This window comes from Mytilus galloprovincialis, chromosome 10 (assembly GCF_965363235.1).
Source record: "Mytilus galloprovincialis chromosome 10, xbMytGall1.hap1.1, whole genome shotgun sequence".
NCBI lineage: Eukaryota > Metazoa > Mollusca > Bivalvia > Mytilida > Mytilidae > Mytilus > Mytilus galloprovincialis.
The window spans coordinates 72,309,031-72,328,855 of record NC_134847.1 but is presented as its reverse complement, the minus strand read 5'-3'; the positions used below and the strand labels follow the sequence as shown (position 1 = coordinate 72,328,855).

At 32.8% G+C, this 19,825-nt stretch overlaps 1 protein-coding gene across 3 annotated transcripts in view; it reads right to left on the bottom strand.

Moving 5' to 3' along the window:
• Window positions 1-10,685: 10,685 nt before the first annotated feature.
• The window catches only part of LOC143048317 (uncharacterized), a 29,039-nt gene continuing 19,899 nt past the window's right edge, over window positions 10,686-19,825 (bottom strand). For 2 of the 3 annotated variants that reach the window (XM_076221940.1, XM_076221939.1), the window contains exon 3: window positions 10,686-12,311. In XM_076221940.1, the coding sequence (XP_076078055.1) occupies window positions 11,773-12,311 (539 nt within the window). In that variant the 3' untranslated portion in view covers window positions 10,686-11,772. Of the gene's footprint in view, window positions 12,312-14,131; window positions 14,297-19,825 lie in introns of those variants that run through there. The other variant, XM_076221941.1, reaches the window with a different exon arrangement.

Genomic DNA, 19,825 nt, shown 5'->3' with positions numbered 1-19,825 from the left:
TCCAAACAAAGTATATAGTTATGCATAAGGCTTATCATCTGACTCCAAACAAACTATATAGTTGCGCATACAGGCTTATCATCTGACTCCAAACAAAGTATATAGTTGTGCATACAGGCTTATCATCTGACTCCAAACAAACTATATAGTTGCACATACAGGCTTATCATCTGACTCCAAACAAAGTATATAATTGCGCATACAGGCTAATCATTTGGCAAGTGACTTAAAACTTCATTTCATTCCAAGCGCTTTTCTGAATTTAACCTCACTAGGACAGCTTATAGCAAAAACATCGAAAGCTGAGGATGTATAACTACCTAAACACGCGCTGTGCTACTTGATCGAAATAAACCTTGAAGAATAGCAATCTAAGTTCAACTTTAACTGAGGCCGTTTGAATCTAAATTTTTGGTAAATTAATTTCTCAAAATTATAAATGAGTAATAAGATAGTGAAAAATAAAATTAAAACTCCAAGGATCGAAAATTCAAAACGGAAAGTCGCTAATCAAATGTCAAAATCAAAAGCTCAAAACATCAAACGAATGGAAAACAACAACCTGACTTTGTACAGAAGATATAAGTCATGTCAAAACCGAGTATGCACAGTGTGAAGCACAGCCTACTGACAGAGTTGGTGACACTATCGGTACTTACCATTACCCAGCTGTGGTACTGACCCAGTGGTAGGAAATGAAAATAACAATTTAGAAATACGTTGTGTCCAAATAAGCTTTTCTGAATTTTCCTTCATTAGAAACGCTCAAATTTTACATGTGTCTCCAGTTGCAGTATTGACTTCAAATGAAATTATATACTAGGTTCGTCGACAGGGTTTTCAGCTCTTAATGGACATCATTAAAAAACTATTTTTCGCTGAAAGCCTATAACTACTTATATTTCACAAACTTAGGAAACTAAAAAATTATCGGGAATCAAGTTTAAAGGTTCTGTATAAGAAAAAGTCTACGGGGATGAAGAATGGTATATCAGAACTGCCAATGGTAAAGATTTTTATGATTTGGGGTGAACATCAGAAATATACGAAGGGTGACTTTAATATAGATTTGGTTCGGTTTTCTTTAACGTGCCGAGTATACATGTGACATCGGATGTAACGTCCCAACTCTTACCAGACGTGGCTGTGTATTAAAATTAATCACACAACAACCAAACAACCGTTCTTTAGCAAACATTTTACTACCGGGGAATAAATGTATATGAAATGTATTGCTATAACCCAAATAAAGCTAGGAATTGCTCTTTCTATATAAATTATCGCTTGGAAATTAATCTATATATGCAATTGTATTATATATCTGTACTGTTACGGCGAAGCTGTTCTTCGAATTAGCCAACTTTGCGAAAAACTGACAAACATGTGGTTACGCTTTGAAAGTCAATGTAGGCTACCGATTTATTGCTCCAGTTTACATTTCCATAACGCTGACGTAACATATGATATGCATTGGTGAATTTAAAGAGCAGATTAGCCACGTAACGTACGTTCACCTTTATGGAATGGTCTAGTTAAAGCCCGAAGTACAACCGTCTGATTGGATGAGACTTAAAGCATGCAGCTATGTAACTAAGCTCTTAAACTTCCTCGTTCTTGGTACTTAAACAGTTGGACGTTAAGCGACAATCAATTAACAGCCCAGTCACAGTACAGATATATACAAATCGCATTGTTGATACTTAAAAAGGATGATAATTCAGCAAGTACTTGAGGTAAAGCTACCGTAAAGTCTTAATGCTCAATGAACAGGCTACTGATTTTAGAATTCTATAAAAATCGGGAATAAGTTATAAATAAATTTGACCTTTAATTGGTACACTTTTTGTGTTACGTTGGAGTAAACGACTTCATATATATGCTAGTTCACATATTTAATTTGAGACATTTAGTTAACTCTTACCTTGTCACTTATTTAAGTACAGTTTTCGCATTGGTAAATCTTGATAAATTATGACAAGCAATTGAATTCCGAAATGTTGAGTACAATACCAATTAGAGGTTTTTAAGAGCCTGTGTCGCTTACCTTGGTCTAAATTCATATCTAACTACATTGTAGACAAGAATAGATCTATATTTTGCTGATATTATATTACTGATAGTTGTGTCTGTTTAGTTTTTCTCAATCGTCTTTAGTTTTTGCTCAAAATACAAAAGAAGGAAAACAAATTCCTCAGTTAAGCACAATCACTGCTATGGAGAGTGACAGTTTACTTACTATTTGACTTTTTAATAGATGTTGCCTTGCTGATCATTTTTGTGATTTAAGAGTCCATTTTCCGTACTTTATTTGGCCTTTTTAACTTTTTTGGATTAGAGCGTCACTGATGAGTCTTTTGTAGACGAAACGCGCGTCTGACCTATATACTAAATTTAGTCCTGGTATCTATGATGAGTTTATTTATTGTTATATGAATTATATAAAGGCGTAAAACTTTTTCATGATGATAGGCACAAATGGCCAAAAAATGGTAAATTTATGGGCAATTACTCCTATAAGAATGTGTCTACCCGTTTGATGTTTAATGACAAATGGAAGAGCTCATCATTTTGAACATTGTTGCTCCTTTCTGATTTTTAGCTCACCTGGCCCGATGGGCCAAGTGAGCTTTTCTCATCACTTGGCGTCCGGCGTCCGTCGTCCGTCGTCGTTAACTTTTACAAAAATCTTCTCCTCTGAAACTGCTGGGCCAAATTTAACCAAACATGGCCAAAATCATTATTAGGGTATCTATTTTAAAAATTGTGTCCGGAGACCCGGCCAACCAACCAAGATGGCCGCAATGGCTAAAAATAGAACATAGGGATAAAATGCAGTTTTTGGCTTATAACTCAAAAACCAAAGCTGACATGGGGTAAAATTGTTAATCAGGTCAAAATCTATCTGCTCTAAAATTTTGAGATGAATCGGACAACCCGTTGATAGGTTGCTGCCCCTGAATTGGTAATTTTAAGGAAATTTTGATGTTTTTGGTTATCTTGAATATTATCATAGATAGAGATAAACTGTAAACAGCAAAAATGTTCAGTAAAGTAAGATATACAAATAAGTCAACAGGAGTAAAATGGTCTGTTGACCCCTTTAGGAGTTATTGCCCTTTATAGTCAATTTTTAACCATTTTTCGTAAATCTTAGTCATCTTTTACAAAAATTTTCTCCTCTGAAACTACTGGGCCAAATTAAACTAAACTTGGCCACAATCATCATTGGGGTATCTTATTTAAAAATTTTGTCCTGTGACCCGGCCAACCAACCAAGATGGCCGCCATGGCTAAAAATAGAACATAGGGGTAAAATGCAGTTTTTGGCTTATCACTCAAAAACCAAAGCCTTTGGAGCAAATCTGACATCGTATTAAATTGTTTATCAGGTCAAGATCTATCTGCCCTGAAATTTTGAGATGAATTAGACAACCCGTTGATAGGTTGCTGCCCCTGAATTGGTAATTTTAAGGAAATTTTGCTGTTTTTGGTTATTATCTTGAATATTTTTATAGATAGAGATCAACTGTAAACAGCAAAAATGTTCAGCAAAGTAAGATCTACAAATAAGTCAACAAGACCAAAATGGTCGGTTGATCCCTTTAGGAGTTATTGCCCTTTATAGTCACTTTTTAACCATTTTTCGTAAATCTTAGTTATCTTTTACAAAAATCTTCTCCTCTGAAACTACTGAGCCAAATTAAACCAAACTTGGCCACAATCATCATTGGGGTATTCAGTTTAAATATTGTGTCCGGTGACCCGGCCAACTAACCAAGATGGCCGCCATGGCTAAAATAGAACATAGGGGTGAAATGTAGATTTTGGCTTATAACTCTGAAACCAAAGCCTTTAGAGCAAATCTGACAAGGGGTAAAATTGTTTATCAGGTCAAGATCTATCTGCCCTAAAATTTTCAGTAAAATTTTGGTAATTTTAAGGAAATTTTGCTGTTTTTGGTTATTATCTTGAATATTATTATAGATAGAGATAAACTGTAAACATCAATAATGTTAAGCAAAGTAAGATTTACAACTAAGTCAACATGACGGAAATGGTCAATTGACTCCTAAGGAGTTATTGTCCTTTATAGTCAATTTTTAACAATTTTCATAAAATTTGTAAATTTTAACTAACATTTTCCACTGAAACTACTGGGCCAAGTTCATTATAAATAGAAATAATTGTAAGCAGCAAGAATGTTCAGTAAAGTAAGATGTACAAACACATCACCATCACCAAAACACAATTTTGTCATGAATCCATCTACTTCTTTTGTTTAATATTCACATAGACCAAGGTGAGCCACACAGGCTCTTTAGAGCCTCTAGTTTCTATTAATAATGGTTTACAAAATAAAGGAAAAAAAATTGCATTGATTGGTTTGTTTTTACAGTGATTAAGATTATATAACACAATGTTGACTACTGTATCCCTATTTATAGTGATTAAGATTATATAACACAATGTTGACTACTGTATCCCTATTTTTTGACTATCACGTCCACACATCGTTGTTAATATAATGAAATGTTATGCGACTATCGTGAGTGAGTGACTAGCTAGCTGCTATAAAACCAGGTTTAATTCGCCATTTTCTACATAGGAAAATGTCTGTGTGTACCAATATACGAATATGACAGTTTTTATCCATTCGTTTAGTTTTGTTTGAGCTTTTGGTTTTGATTAAGAACCTGACATTTTGAATTTTCCTCGGAGTTCGGTATACTTGTGATTTTACTTTTCATTATAATGCGGTTCGGGTAAATTTTTACCACATACATACTTATACCAGTGCCACTGAATGTATCCAATAAAATGTGTTTTTACATTTAAAACAGTTCTGTAAAATCAACCAATACAATAGATCATCTATAGGAAGATGTTTTCATTATAAAAATATAAAAATGTACAGTAACCTTTACAAAAACAAAACAAACAAATAACAACGTCACACGATCCGGAAATGTCAATTATATGTCCAAAAGAAGACTGTACACTCACAAGATTTAATAAAAACAGGCATATTAAAAGTTGTTCCAACAATACATTAATTGTCAAAGTATTTGTAGATTCAGAATTTTTTTTTTAAATCGGGTAGAAATGTTTTGTTATTCTTTTGATTAGTACATTTATAATCAAAATTTCGATTTTAATGTATGGTGATGTTAAAGTAAGATATCAACAAATTTGGGTGTAGGTATATATAATTATTATGGCGCGGAATCAGGGTCAAAAATACTTATGTGCGTATAAACATAATTATTTCTGTATATACGGAATTCGATTTATGTGTATATACGTAAATCGAATACCGTATATACGTTAATCGAATTCCGTATATACGTTAATCGAATTCTTTATCTACAGAAATAATTTCGTATAAACGTAAATCGAATTCTGTATATACATAAATCGAATTCCGTATATACAGAAATAATTATGTATATACGTAAATAATTATGTATATACAGAAATAATTATGTAACAAGTCAGAAAGGGTACAACATCACCATAAATAGCTATAAAGTGAACAAATATTAGATATTTCCGGCGTTTTACGTTTCCGCAAATTGGCATTACTTTTCCGGAAAAAAAAAGATGACGTTTCCGGAAAAAAAGTTTACGTTTCCGCAAATAAATATCTTACTTTTCCGGAAAAAAAGTAACTATTCCGGAAAAAATAAATTATTGCTTTTCCGCAAATAATTGAGGAATACCTGTTGATCGAAAGCAAAGCCATAATATAAAATAAATATTAAGTAAGTCAAAGGTCATCATAACATGCAAGTAAAATTCATCATTTAAATCTATGAAAACGTATGTTCAAAGTTAGCACTAATCAGAAATATCTTGATATGAGTTCATAAGTCAGTTCTGGCAGAATATTTGTAGCCAACACGCCGTACAAAGTCCACAGTAGTACAGTCACCGTTTACAAGTTTTGTATTTTGTTCAAGAAGGAAGTCCATCTTCTCCTTTTCACATTCCCAAACGGGTGCTTTTACAGTTAGAGTTCTCATCTTTATGTAAGATGTCGTTTGCAATTTCAATAACACATTGATAAAAACAAAAATGTTAGGATGGCTAGCGTAAAACTGCAGGGCATGAAAAGACTCGGCACTATTCGTGTTTTCGTAACAGCAGTATGCATTACACATTCAAAGTCATTATGAACTACCTCGGGCTGGAGAGTTATTCTTCGGGTAGTGCACACATCAATAAGCCGATCCAACAGTTTCGTGTAACATTCCTCGGATTTAAGTGGAAGTAACGCAAATACAAGACGAATGTTGTTACCATTTTTACATCCATGTATCGAATAAACTGAGTTGGTAGAAGAATTTCGGACAGGATTTAAATGTGCCATCTATGAAAATATCAGTCATTTCATTACATAGACATACCAAGTTGGTGAAACATGAAAGTATAACGATTCCCGAATCAAAATCATTGACTAATTAAAAGTGAAAATAAGTTTCAGTTTTGTTAGTGTTCAAATCTATTTGTCTTAATGTCTCGTGAATTTCTAATCTACATTTAGGTAATTTTGGAAACTGTTTTCGCCTGTCTCTGTATAAGGACATAGCAACATTTTCCAAGTCAATATATATTCAAATATTTATAATTTACCAGGTAAATTTCCGGAAAAGTAATAAATACAAATTGCGGAAACGTATACTTTAAATTTGCGGAAACGTAGCATTGGGACTTTGAAAAATTAGCGGAAATGCAATACGCCCAATATTTCGGATAACAGATATCCTTTTTCAATAATAGCACGATGTCAAATGAATTATGTCAATATATTCAAACTAAGAAACTATCAACATCTTGAAATTTATATAATTTAAGCGAACACCACAGACGATGGTACAATTTAAAAATTTCCAAACACGGCGCAAAGATTACAAAGATATGCCAAAAAAAAAAAAATAGTCATTTGCTAAGTGAACTGGCACAACTCTAAATTTCCAAAGGTTGTGACAGTTTAGATGTTATAACTGCATGGAAAGCAGTCCTCAAACAAAAAAAATCAAAAATGCCCTCACCGGTCCAAGTTGGTATTTAATATTTCAAATTTGACAACGGTAGGGCAATAGCAACAGAAACGACATATCTAAGCCTCCCAAACGAATGGCAGTTTGATAATGATAGAAAAATAAGTTTTATCTAATAAGGTAAAATAATTGAACGTGGCTACGTACTTATACATCCATCCCAAATGAATGGAGCCCTGTAATTTAAACTGGTATTTTAAAAAAATCTTCGAACTGTAAAGCCAGTACGGAAGCCGGAGTTACTGGAAACAAGTGATGACAGGAAAATGAGTGACTCATTCTATGTTTTTTGAAATAATTATGTATATACGAAATTTGATTTACCTATATACGAAATTCAATTTACGTATATACAGAATTCGATTTACGTATACACAGAATTCGATTAACGTATATACGTAATTATTTCTGTATATACAGAAATACTATCTTTCTGTTTTTACATAAATATTTCTGTATATACGGAATTATTTCTGTATATACGTTATTCGATTTCTGTGTATATGGAATTAATTTTGTATATAGTAATTTTATGTCTGTGTATACGGAATTACTTCTGTATAAACATAATTGGATTAACGTATATACGTAATTATTTTTGTACATACGTAAATCGAAATATGTATATACACAAAGAAGTATTTTTGACCCTGATTCCGCGCAATAATATATGTTACGGTGAATTTGTACAAACAGGTATTTTATAAATGACAATTTTCCACATAAAGCATGAACAGTTATCTTGAAGGTAATGCACGAAGTTGCTAGGAATACAACGCACATATTAGTTTTAATGTTCAGCAAGATGCAGCTCATATAATTATATCCATTTCTGCATCATCAGTTGTACATTTGTTTTCATCTTTAGTATTTATATTGAGTTCCAATGTTTGCTCAATGGGACAAATTCTCTTCGCTGCTAATTTTAGCTAAAATATATTTACATGTAGCTTCTGGAAATGAGGATAATGTTAGCCCAATTTTTAGATTGCACCTATTCCACGCATAGCTTAGTATGTAGTTCTGTTTTATAAAATGTCTGGATGCTGATTTCTGTTTTTCTTAAATTGCACAAATTTGACATCAACCTGTCTGTCTTTATAATGGTTATCTCGCATGGATCCATGTGATAACCATATCCTTGACATCAGCATTAGCTCAACACTGCATTTACTCTGTGGATTTCGAGTTTGCAATGAATAATTTTACAGTCCGGTCATAAATTTTCATGCTCACTAATGATGTTTGAAGTGAAATTGGCATCATTATCTTTGAAAAAAATTCGGAGCACCAAAACGAAGGAAGGTAACAACATATTTTTTACAACTGTGGAATCTGTTAGAAAACAAGCATAAAATATTTCGGTGATGTTGTAAAATCCCTAGTGAAAATTAGGGATTTATAAAAACCCTTATCAGTTCAGTGATTATATCTGAAATTTCAGGGATTTTACAAATTCACTGTTATATGTAGAGAGCACCTGTTGGCTGTATGTTGTATGTAAATCTGGTCAAGGATAAACTCTTAAATACTATGCACACAAATGTTAACGCAGCTTGCTAAGGAACATAACTGGTGAAGTGTGTTCCAAAAACACATTTCGTGCCATTTCCAGTCGTGTCTACTGTTCAGGAACGTTAACTCTAAGGAGCGTGAATTTTAAGGGCTATAGCTCTCTGCAAGTAAAGATAGTTTATCGACAACTACTTGTAATAAATAATTTATGTCAAAGATTTAAAAGTATAACATATGATGGTTTCCTTCCGTACTTTTGATAATATTTCCTATTAATGATTAAGAAGAGTCATTCTGTTTATAATTCAGATCTATATGCATGGCTTCACTTATCCGTCCTTCGTTCAAATAAAGTAAAATGACAGATATTATTTTAATGAACTGGACCGGTACATGTATAGATGTTGATAGGAGATAGTTAGTTAATAACGTTCAATGGAAATTATTACATTCATGTTCAGGACTAGAACAAACAAGCAATGAATACAAAACTTACTAAGTATATATACATGTAGGTCCTGTAATAGATACTGTCCGGGATGAAGGTGGGGAAATGTAGACTGCCACTATAAAATAAAAATAAAGTGGTATAGGGTCATGAATTTTCCCCTGCAACATGTCACCTACGGACGTACTCCTGAAAAAGTTGATGCAATGCAAGGGTTGGTAATTTGGTGAAAGCGTTTCACTCTCTATATACGAGGCATCGAATTTAACGTTCCTGTTCTGATCCAACGTGGCTGCGTAGTTGTACATCTCACACAGCCAAACAGATGGCCTGCTTTGACAACGGTTTTACCGACTACCGGAATAAGACCTGCAGTGACCATAATTCTTATTCACAATACCACTTGGGGGTATATGAATATTGAATTAAACAAATATTCAATCTATCTCAGGAGTATATTTACTAGTAATACAATACAGGTAACAAACAAAATGTGTAAGAGAGGGAGATACTTTGATGTTACGATTTACGTGCGTACAAACAATAATCTTCATTAGGTAGAAGTTCATGACCAAAAATTTGAGGATAAAAAATACCCGAAAAAGTACAACGAATGAAACGAAGGCATGAACAAAAATCTTTATAGCCGTAAACGTCTGGGTCGACTGGTTAAGTTGTATTGCCTAAACCGTTGGGAGTGTTCTTTGCCAGAGGGATCTCCATGTGTAGTGTTAGTATCACATACACGTGTATTTATTCAGATCCGGTAGATTGACTAGGGTATTGAAATATGGTCAACTGGAATTCCTCAATCCGACAATAAAGTATTTTTAAGGATGTATAATTACGCAGTGTCTTCCTTCTGGTAGGAGATGTTACAATTGTTAAAGACTCCGTGCATAATCTATTTTATTAGCTGGTACCCTCGTGAAATGATAAAAATCATGACTAAAACCTTGATGTTATAAGAGGAAACTGAAGACATGCAGTTCACTATACTGTCTCCTATTTGTTTTTGTTTATTGTGTTGTACATAAATCAAGCTGATGATTTAATATTTTGAACTGTTTTATTTAAATTTTGTGATGTCTGGAGCATTTTACAACTTGCTACTAGTATATGGTAAAAGTTTCTTATTATTGAAGGTCTTGCGAAAAGTTATCTTAAGTTGCTTACACTTTACACTTTGGTTTCTGGCTCTCGTTAGGAATCATACGACACTTTGGTTACTGGCGGATAGCTCTAGTTGGGAATCATACGACACTGTCTTGTTTCATTTTGTATATAAAAAAAGGGTCACTCGTTGAGACGCTTATAATTGATTTGCACAGTAGATTTGTTTTGCCGTTATCGTTATTTTCTTTTTCAATTGCAGTTCAAATTGCCTGCCCTTCACCTTAAACTTTAGAGAAACTTTACATTTCTGCATGAACTATTCGCCACTGGGTGTAAAACACAACAATTATCAATAGAAAAGAAATGTCAGGTAACGTGCATCCCGAAAAATTCAGAAAAAAAATATTTTTAAATTGCTGTTGTTGATTTGGTTTTTTTATAATTTGTTTTCTTTGAATAAAATTACCATCGTGTACACCATTCACAAATAATGAACGCAAATGTACACTCATATCAACCATCTGTGACAAAAACATCAAACGAGATTTAGGTTTTAAATAATTTACTTAAAACTGACAAAACATAAAAGTAATCTCAAAAGGTGAGATAAATACATCATATTTGATAAATAAATACTATTCTATAATAATAAACATGTTACATGTCAAAAAAGTCATTGACAAATACCTTCAAAATAAATAGGATTAATATCTTGTTTCAAATGAACATAATGTCTCATACATAACACTGTAATGGATTCTGAACACATAAGTTTACAATGCACCATATCGTTCCATTTTATTGTTTATTTGTCGTTTTTAACATGTTTACAACTTTAAGACACTGATTGAAATTATTTATAACGAGTCTGTAGGTTGAAAATTCAGAAAATCAAAGGTATAAGAAAGAAGAACACGATCTGTTACCAGGTTACTAAACGAGTTTGTAGGTTGAAAATTCAGAAAAATAAAAGGTTTAAGAAAGAAAAACCCAATCTGTTACTAAACGTTTCCTCAAATCACTTAACGCGGGGTTAAGTTGGGTAACCATAGAAAGCGCAGAATGGGACAGTTGCAATTTACACATACTGCAGAGGTGGAACTGAGTGGAAAGTCCTAGACATGCTAGAAGTCGTATAGGGTAGAAACAATAACACTGCCAATATAAATACAATATCAAAACGTAACAAATAACAAATGGTCGGGATGATGGGATCATGTATAGCTACTACAAACGGTCGGGATGATGGGATCATGTATAGCTACTACAAATGGTCGGGATGATGGGATCATGTATAGCTACTACAAACGGTCGGGATGATGGGATCATGTATAGCTACTACAAACGGTCGGGATGATGGGATCATGTATAGCTACTACAAACGGTCGGGATGATGGGATCATGTATAGCTACTACAAACGGTCGGGATGATGGGATCATGTATAGCTACTACAAATGGTCGGGATGATGGGATCATGTATAGCTACTACAAACGGTCGGGATGATGGGATCATGTATAGCTACTACAAACGGTCGGGATGATGGGATCATGTATAGCTACTACAAACGGTGAGATTGTTTATCAATTGAGACAATATTAAAAACATGATAAATATACTGTTTATGACTGTACTACTGCTCACTAGGATAATTTTCGTCTTCTACATCCGAGAGCGATTCCCCTTCTTCTAGTAGAGACAGGATTTCCTCTGCAAGACTTGTTATTGCAGCCATGTTTACATTTTGTAAACCAGATTCATTTTGTTTTATATCATCGTCTAATTCGATGGTACTGTCAAAGTTTGTTTTTTCTATACATTCCTCAGAATCTGTAGACTGGCTGTTTAATGATACACCGGAATCGTTTATACTCTCGTTTTCGGATGAATTTAACGCGAGATTATACTGTTCAAACATATATTGTAAACTGAGTAATCGTTGTTGTTCTCGCAAATGATCTTGAAGTCCGACAACAATGGGATCGTCTGGAGCAAAGTGTTCTTCTTCGATTAGATATCGAATAGCCTCGTCTGCACATGCATTGTAACCTGCATTTAATGAGTCCTGACAGGACGAGTTCATTCCAATCAGTGCAGGGTGAACGACTGGCTGTAATGTGGAGTATTCCATATATTCTGGAACTGGAGAAGATTGGAATTGGATCATCTCATCTGCAAAATAAAAATTAAAACATATGAATAAAAGATATAGAAAAAAAAAACATAGCTAGTCTGCAACCATAATAAGTACCACATTTAAAACGGGGGAAATACATGTACATTGTATACAGGGATTGCCAACTGCACAAACTACACGAAATTGTCCTCAGGTAGACAAATTGCAAATGAATTTCACAGTGATCATACAAAAACGCTGGTTTTCTTAAAACAATTGAAAAAAAAAAAAAAAGACCACGGCATCTACCGACAAGAATCCGAGAGAATCATCCTAAAACTCGTTTGGGAACATATAGAAAACGGATACAATTTCTACAGAAGATATTAACAATAGCTGTATACCAGATGACAAGAAAACGAATGTTTTTTTTTTTTTTTTTTTTTTATTGTAATGTATTATACATTTAGTGTTGAATAAGGATAACCGTTAATTACTAATTGGGTCAGGAACGTTTGAAAAGTTTGTGTCGATGCTTACAATGTATACCAAACAGATGTGAAAAATCGTTTCTCAAGTGCAGGTAAAACCGATGTTAACGCTCTTATATTTTCATTCATAACTATTTGAAAAGTGAAATGTACATGCTGTTATTAAAGTGCATGGATACTCTTGTTACCTTTACTAAATAGGTACATTATGTAGCCAATAATATAGACAAGGTCCATGAACAATATTTGCATTACAAGTCCAGTTTTAATTCAATTTTTTTTTTAATTTAAATTTACGTTAAACTCCACACTATATAACATTAAATGGAAACATTTTTTTCTACGTTATTCAAGTCTGGATGTGTAGCTTGAACTCTATTTATTGCAATGTATTGTAATTTTACAAAGGTCCATAAATTCACAATTTTTCGTGAGAAAATAAAAATCCGATAGCTGACGGCGGTCAAAACATCCTTTCGCACGCTCCAGTTTATAGAAATTCCTGGGAAATGTTTCCCTACCAGTCGATCGTGGACTGTTGCATGGGTTACTAATTGATTGAAATATTAATGGCAATATCTGTTTTCCGGCCTATATAGAATCGTTACCATTATGAAGGGAAAAGCGTATCAAGGAATATTGATCTTGCATCTAATAAACGATGACTTAACGAATTGACATTAATCAAGCTCTCGGTGACAAAATGCATGAAAAAATGTAATTACTCTGTATATAAACAATAACATCAAATAAATATTGACACTTTTTTCATTTCTCATCAAATTTTATTTTCCCTTTGTACAATGAGAACTACATATCGTCCTAAATCTGTTAAATATGGGATGCAAAAATATCAGTAATATTGTTTGCTGGACAATTGCTTTAGATGTTTTTTGTAGGTTATCGTCATTTAGTAGCAATTAAAGCACGAATTTCTTCTAGCATAAGTCAATTATATATTCAATAAATGTAAAAATGCAACAATAACAATATATACATCTTATTAAAAAAACTTGAAGATCATATGTAAGTGCTTCTCTTATATTAGGATGCAGCAAGGTAAATGAAAGTCTTAATAATAATTTAAAAATTTAAATACAATAAAACCTAAAATCGTTTAACCCTATACAACTTTGTAAAAGAATAATATTTCAGTTTTGCTGGCTTTCGCTTCCACACAACGAAGCTTGTATCATATTTATAATCCAATAGCATGTCTCTAATTTGTCAGCGATTTTCGCATTGAATGACTTTTCACGTTCGTGGCATCTTTTTAGATTAATAATAGAGAAAATTCCTTTCAAATTGTTTATTTTTTTTTTAAACTGCACTTAAACTTATTCTTTCGACAAACGCAGTTAACTATTACAATTTACAAAACCTACCTCTTTTAACTTTAAGCATATTTAGTCCAAAAATAAAATGCACTTTTTGTGTATGTCTTAAGTCGTTGATAGTTTCCTTTGTGAGTAGTTGAAATATTCACCAGCTGTCAGTATTGCCTGCTGCTGTCTGGTTATCGAATTTCAATGGTAATGTAGTGTGAATATAACACATGTGTATAGGAATGTTGGGCGAGTCCAAGTTTTTATCGGGGATTTCAAGTTACATTGTCAACACAATAATTGATAAAATCAACACTATTATTTAAAATCTGAACGTTTTATGGAAAAAAATAAAATATTATAAAGATAATATGTTATCATAATGCAGAAGCTTAACTGTTCTGTTCGTTTTAAAATTTGTGGTTTTTAAATTTTTACCTGTAATTTTTTTGCAAGATACCTCTTTTTAAATAGTAAACATCGATAGCAAAAATTCGGTTTTTATAAATAAAAGGGATTTAAATGACTGTGTGTCTAATCTAATTGGCTATTAAAATCCGAAATCTCGAATCAACACAGTAAGAAAAGAGTTAATTAAATTGTTTATGGCAATATGTATAAAGAACATCAAAGAACGCCGTATGATGTTTGTTACAGAACGGTCGGTCCTATAATCACTATTTTACTATGTATGTAGGAGGAAAATTATATACTTTTCACAGTTGTACGAGAATCTAATTTATATATATGACTAACAAATATACGAAAATGTGTCAAATTGTCGTATGACCAAGTTCGGACGTATTTACCTTTTGTACTTATAGAATACTTGGTGCGAACAATTTGGAAAGGCAAAAATAATAGATTCGATAGCCCATATCAAAAGCAAGAACCTTCACTGTATCCCTTTTACAAGAAACACCAATCTAATTAAAAACCAATCTCTCATCGCTCCTGTTTCTGATATGTCGCGTGGGAGATCTAACGAAACCCGCTTTGAGGTCACATGTGAGTGACCTCGTAGGTGTGTCTTTTTCGACCAATGAAATTGAGTCTTCCACGATCTTGGAAGTTTAACGTAAGGCAAAGGGATGTAACTCATTTTATTTACGACGAAATCGTCAGTCAAAATAATTCATAAACTTGTTTGATTGGCTTATTAATAGGTCGTCAACTCATTTGCATATCTTTAAAAATTCATGACTTTTAGTTCACTCACATGTGACCTCAAAGTCGGTTTCGTTAGATCTCCCACGCGACATATCAGAAACAGGAGCGATGAGATATCGGTTTTTAATTAGATTGAAGAAACACATATGATGGATGGATGAGAGTTGTCTCATTGGCACGCATATCACATCTTCTTATTTCTGTGGTTCGATTGCCTATGAGACAACTATCCTTAAAAAAAGATGACTAAGACTAGAATAGGTCTTTGGCTTAGCAATGATTATATATCAATCTTTTTTGGTAAATTCTTTGTTTCCAGGGAAAAATAAATATATACCAGATAACGTGTCAATGTTTCAACCTCGTGCTTTAAATCTACAACTCCTTAATGGGTTGTCTGAAGGCTCAGTATGCCATAATGGTAAGCCGGTCACAAAGTACAGGAATTTATACTCAAATCTCCAAATTCTTCATGTTGTATACGTAATGATAAAAATGAATTCATCTTGAAAATTGATGTATAGATGTAGCAACTGGGTTTGATCAGGGATAATAATTTAATAAGTGAGGCCCGTCCGCTAGCATTAATATGAAAGAAATCAAAATCAAAACACAATTCATGTGATTTTGAATTTCTAGTTTCAATTTAGAAATGAAAGAAATACATTTTACGCGATATGATTTTTCAACATTGATATAAAGTCGGATCAAAATCCGTGAAACAATATTTGAAAATTGATAATTTTAGAGGCAAGTCTATCGGATTAAGTGATGTCGCCAGGTACATTTCTTAACTTGAAATGAAGCGACTATATTGACGTCTATATCTTTATCAATTCAATAGAGATCGAAATTTGCATACTTTGTGTTTGACAATGTTAATTGTCAATAAAAATATTATTTTTTTAATTGTAATCTGAACTCTGAATTTACATTTTAGAGTAATATGTCTTTTATATTGACTAGCGACTTATTTACACTAATAAATTCCATGATTTGAAAATTAATGATGCAACAAAAAATAGTTTGATAATATCTTTTTCTATTTTTTTTTTTTTTTTTTTTTTTAGTTAACTGTGACTTTTATGCTCTTCAACTTTGTACTTGTTTGGCTCTATAAATATTTTGATATGAGCGTTACTGATGAGTCTTATGTAGACGAAACGCGCGTCTGGCGACCTAAATTATAATCCCGGTACCTTTGATAACTATTTTAACTTAGTAAACGTTTAAATAGATAGACTGCTATACTTGTATACAAAATGACACACAAAACCAGACGAACTCTTGGCTTGGTGTCATAATAGGATTAATAGGGAAAAGACCGCTGACCTCGATCATTTCTGTATACAGTAAAAAAAACTTTTTGAGATGCATACATAACCTGTGGTTGTTTAAGAAAATATCTGTGGTTTCGGAAGAAAAGGTTATACAAACAAGTGTAAAGAATGATCATTTATTATTGAAATAAATGCTTGTCGTGTCAACCTTGATAATCGTGATATCATAGAAAGGAAGGAAGAAAGTTATTTAAAAAAGAAAATATGTAAATATTGCAGAGGGATAACAGATGCACCAAATACCATGGGGTAAACAATTGTCCAAATATCGTGTCATCACTACGAATGGTCAACAAGGAAATAAAATTGTATAATTAACACCTGGGACATAATATATTGTTTGTTTACTATTCCCAGATAACACTCGTAACTTTGAATATGATGATAAAAAAAATCATAGTAACGCTTGAATATTCTTTCGATGCTTTTGCAGGTTAGTATAGAGCTAGGAAAACTAGTGGTATGTACATACACAAGTAGGATTTTAATTATCTTTCAATTTAATATGCAGTAGAAGAACAACACTTTACAACGCAAAAGTCCTGAGTATTATTATATATATCCCCTTTTTGTGTACTCCCTTGGGTTTATTATGCAATTGTGACCCTACCATAAATCTTTGAATAATATACAATGGGACATATAAACAATATATTAGTGTTAGTATACTATCCCCAGAAATAACCAAACATGAATGATATTTTAACGATGAATCCAGACTTTATCCAGTTAAAATTCCCATGCTGTCACGGCTATTTCTAGTATTATAATGTAATTAATTCGTCATAATTTTCTATACATTGCATAAACTCTTGAATTACTGCCATCACTTATGATCTTTTAATAGAAATTTACGGTGAAAGGTTAATGAAAATCTAAATAGAGATAGGGATGTGATAAGGATATGTCCATTGTCTGGAGGTGTTGACACCTTCAATTATTGTCCTACGATTATTTTTCACATTCTTGTACAATGAGATGACATGTCTATAGGAATGTTTGTACAAAATCTTAAGATCAACACCTTCTTTTAGCTAACTGCAATTTGGGTAACACTCGTTGTGCGAATTAACGATAATGTTTTTATTGATGCCCTCACTACAATTTTCTTAAATGTCCACATAGTGTCATCAACGATTAAACGTCAAGTTTTATAACTACTCGTAAAGCAGTTTGCCTAGTAAGTGTCAGTGCAATACAATTCAGTGGCATGCCGTAAGGTGATAAAAAAATATCATTTAACAATTTTCTTCTTATGATAAAATCAATTAATCTATTAACACAGTGTGTCAGTGAATTTAAAACAGCTGTCAAAAGAATTAGTATGTTTGTATTTCTTTTAAAAATTAAGATTAAAAATGTTAGTACATTATTTCACAAATTACCTTACAAAAAAATCAATAAAAAATAACTTAAATATTTCTAAACTATTTTGTTGACAATTAAATACATGATAAGAAAGTTATTTATTTAAAAGTTTCATACTGTGTTTTTGGTAATCGTCTGATTAAAACCAATTGGCTAGCCTGTGATAAAATATTGTTCTAAAGGTGGCGTTGAACTTCTTTAAAATGATTTATGACATAATGCTTTTTTTTTTTTATTTTTGTAAATGGTGAGTTGGAGTATATTTCAAAAGATTCCTCTTCTTTCATAAAATCATATTAGCGGCATGGAATTGTTTAAACACATCACCATCTAGAAGAAAGTAAATGTATAGTATAAATGTATACATTTGTATAGTCACCGTCATTTGCCATAAGATCCCAAAAGTTTTCTCGCTTTTTGTTTGGCCAGAAAGTTTGAACTAACCATTATTATCGTGTAGGTTGATTTCTTTGTTATAAGTAAGGGTAGCATTTTGTACAGATTACCACACTTTTGAGAATAATCACCGAATGCAGCTTTTCCAAGAATGTTTGCTCCATATTTGCAACTGAACAGGTATCAATGGGACAGAAACTGTTTACAATGTTCTTTTCTAAGTATTTTCAACATATTTGGTTTTTAAAGTGGTTCATGTTGCTTAATATTAAAATAAGTTGTCTTTATATTTCTTAGTGAACTACTGTTTGTCTTTTGTACTTTTTGCATCAAATTATGAATGGAAATGAGGGAATATTTTAAAGAGACAACAACCCGTCCAAGGAGCAGATAACAGCCTAAGGCCACCAACGTATGGCCGTGAAGTTGACTTTTGAATTTTTCTTGCCCCACGACTGTATTTTATAGTTTTCAATAATTCATGTCGTCTTAAAAAAGTACACAAAAAAAGAACTTTTATATAAAAGACGAAAGGTACCAAAGGGACAGTCAAACTCATAAATCGAAAATAAACGGACAACGCCATGGCCAAACAAGAAATAGACAAACAGACAAATAACAGCACACACGGTACAACATAGAAAACCAAAGACTAAGCAACACGAACCCCACCAAAAACTTAGAGATGATCCCAGGTGCTCCGGAAGGGTAGGAAGATCCTGCGTTTCACATGTGATACCCGTCGTGTTGCTCAAGTTAATTATTACAAATCCGGTAAATAGTCTTATTCGATAGGTCACATTGGTGAAAAGGGAAGGGGGTTGTAGTTACGACATAAGGAACATATCCGATATCATCTGTGAAACGGTTATTCCATAACGGCAAAGCAACTCGTGATGGCGTCCGTAAAATTTACGAAGGGATGATTTCAACTTCACTATTTGGAACTCTTGGTTTAAAAGCTTCCTTGTGAGCAACAAACCTCTTTCAAGCAAATGATGACAGGAAGTACAAGCCAGGAAATATCGTATCAATTGGGAGACATATACTCCGTATGCAGGAGCTGCTGGAAAGTTGCTACATAGAAATGGAACGTTCACAATTGGCAAGCTGAAATCATCTCTATTGTAGTAAAGTTCTGTTTTCAACCGACCCTTATTGTTATTTTTTAGATATTAGTCAAGATATAAGGCAGATTTAACTATATCTGTTGTATCCTTTATCTGTAGTTCGATGGGATAGATTTGTTCAACAAATTTTAAATTATTTAGTGAGAGAACATCATCTATATAGCGCAACGTAAAGTTAAAGGATATTGCTAAATTCTTATCCATCTTACTAATAAGTTCTTGTATGAAGTCAGCCTCATAATAATAAATAAATAAGTCGGCAAGAAGAGGGGCACAATTGGTTCCCATTGGAATGCCGACCGTCTGTTGAAAAACACGTCCTCCAAATGTAACAAATATGTTGTCAATCA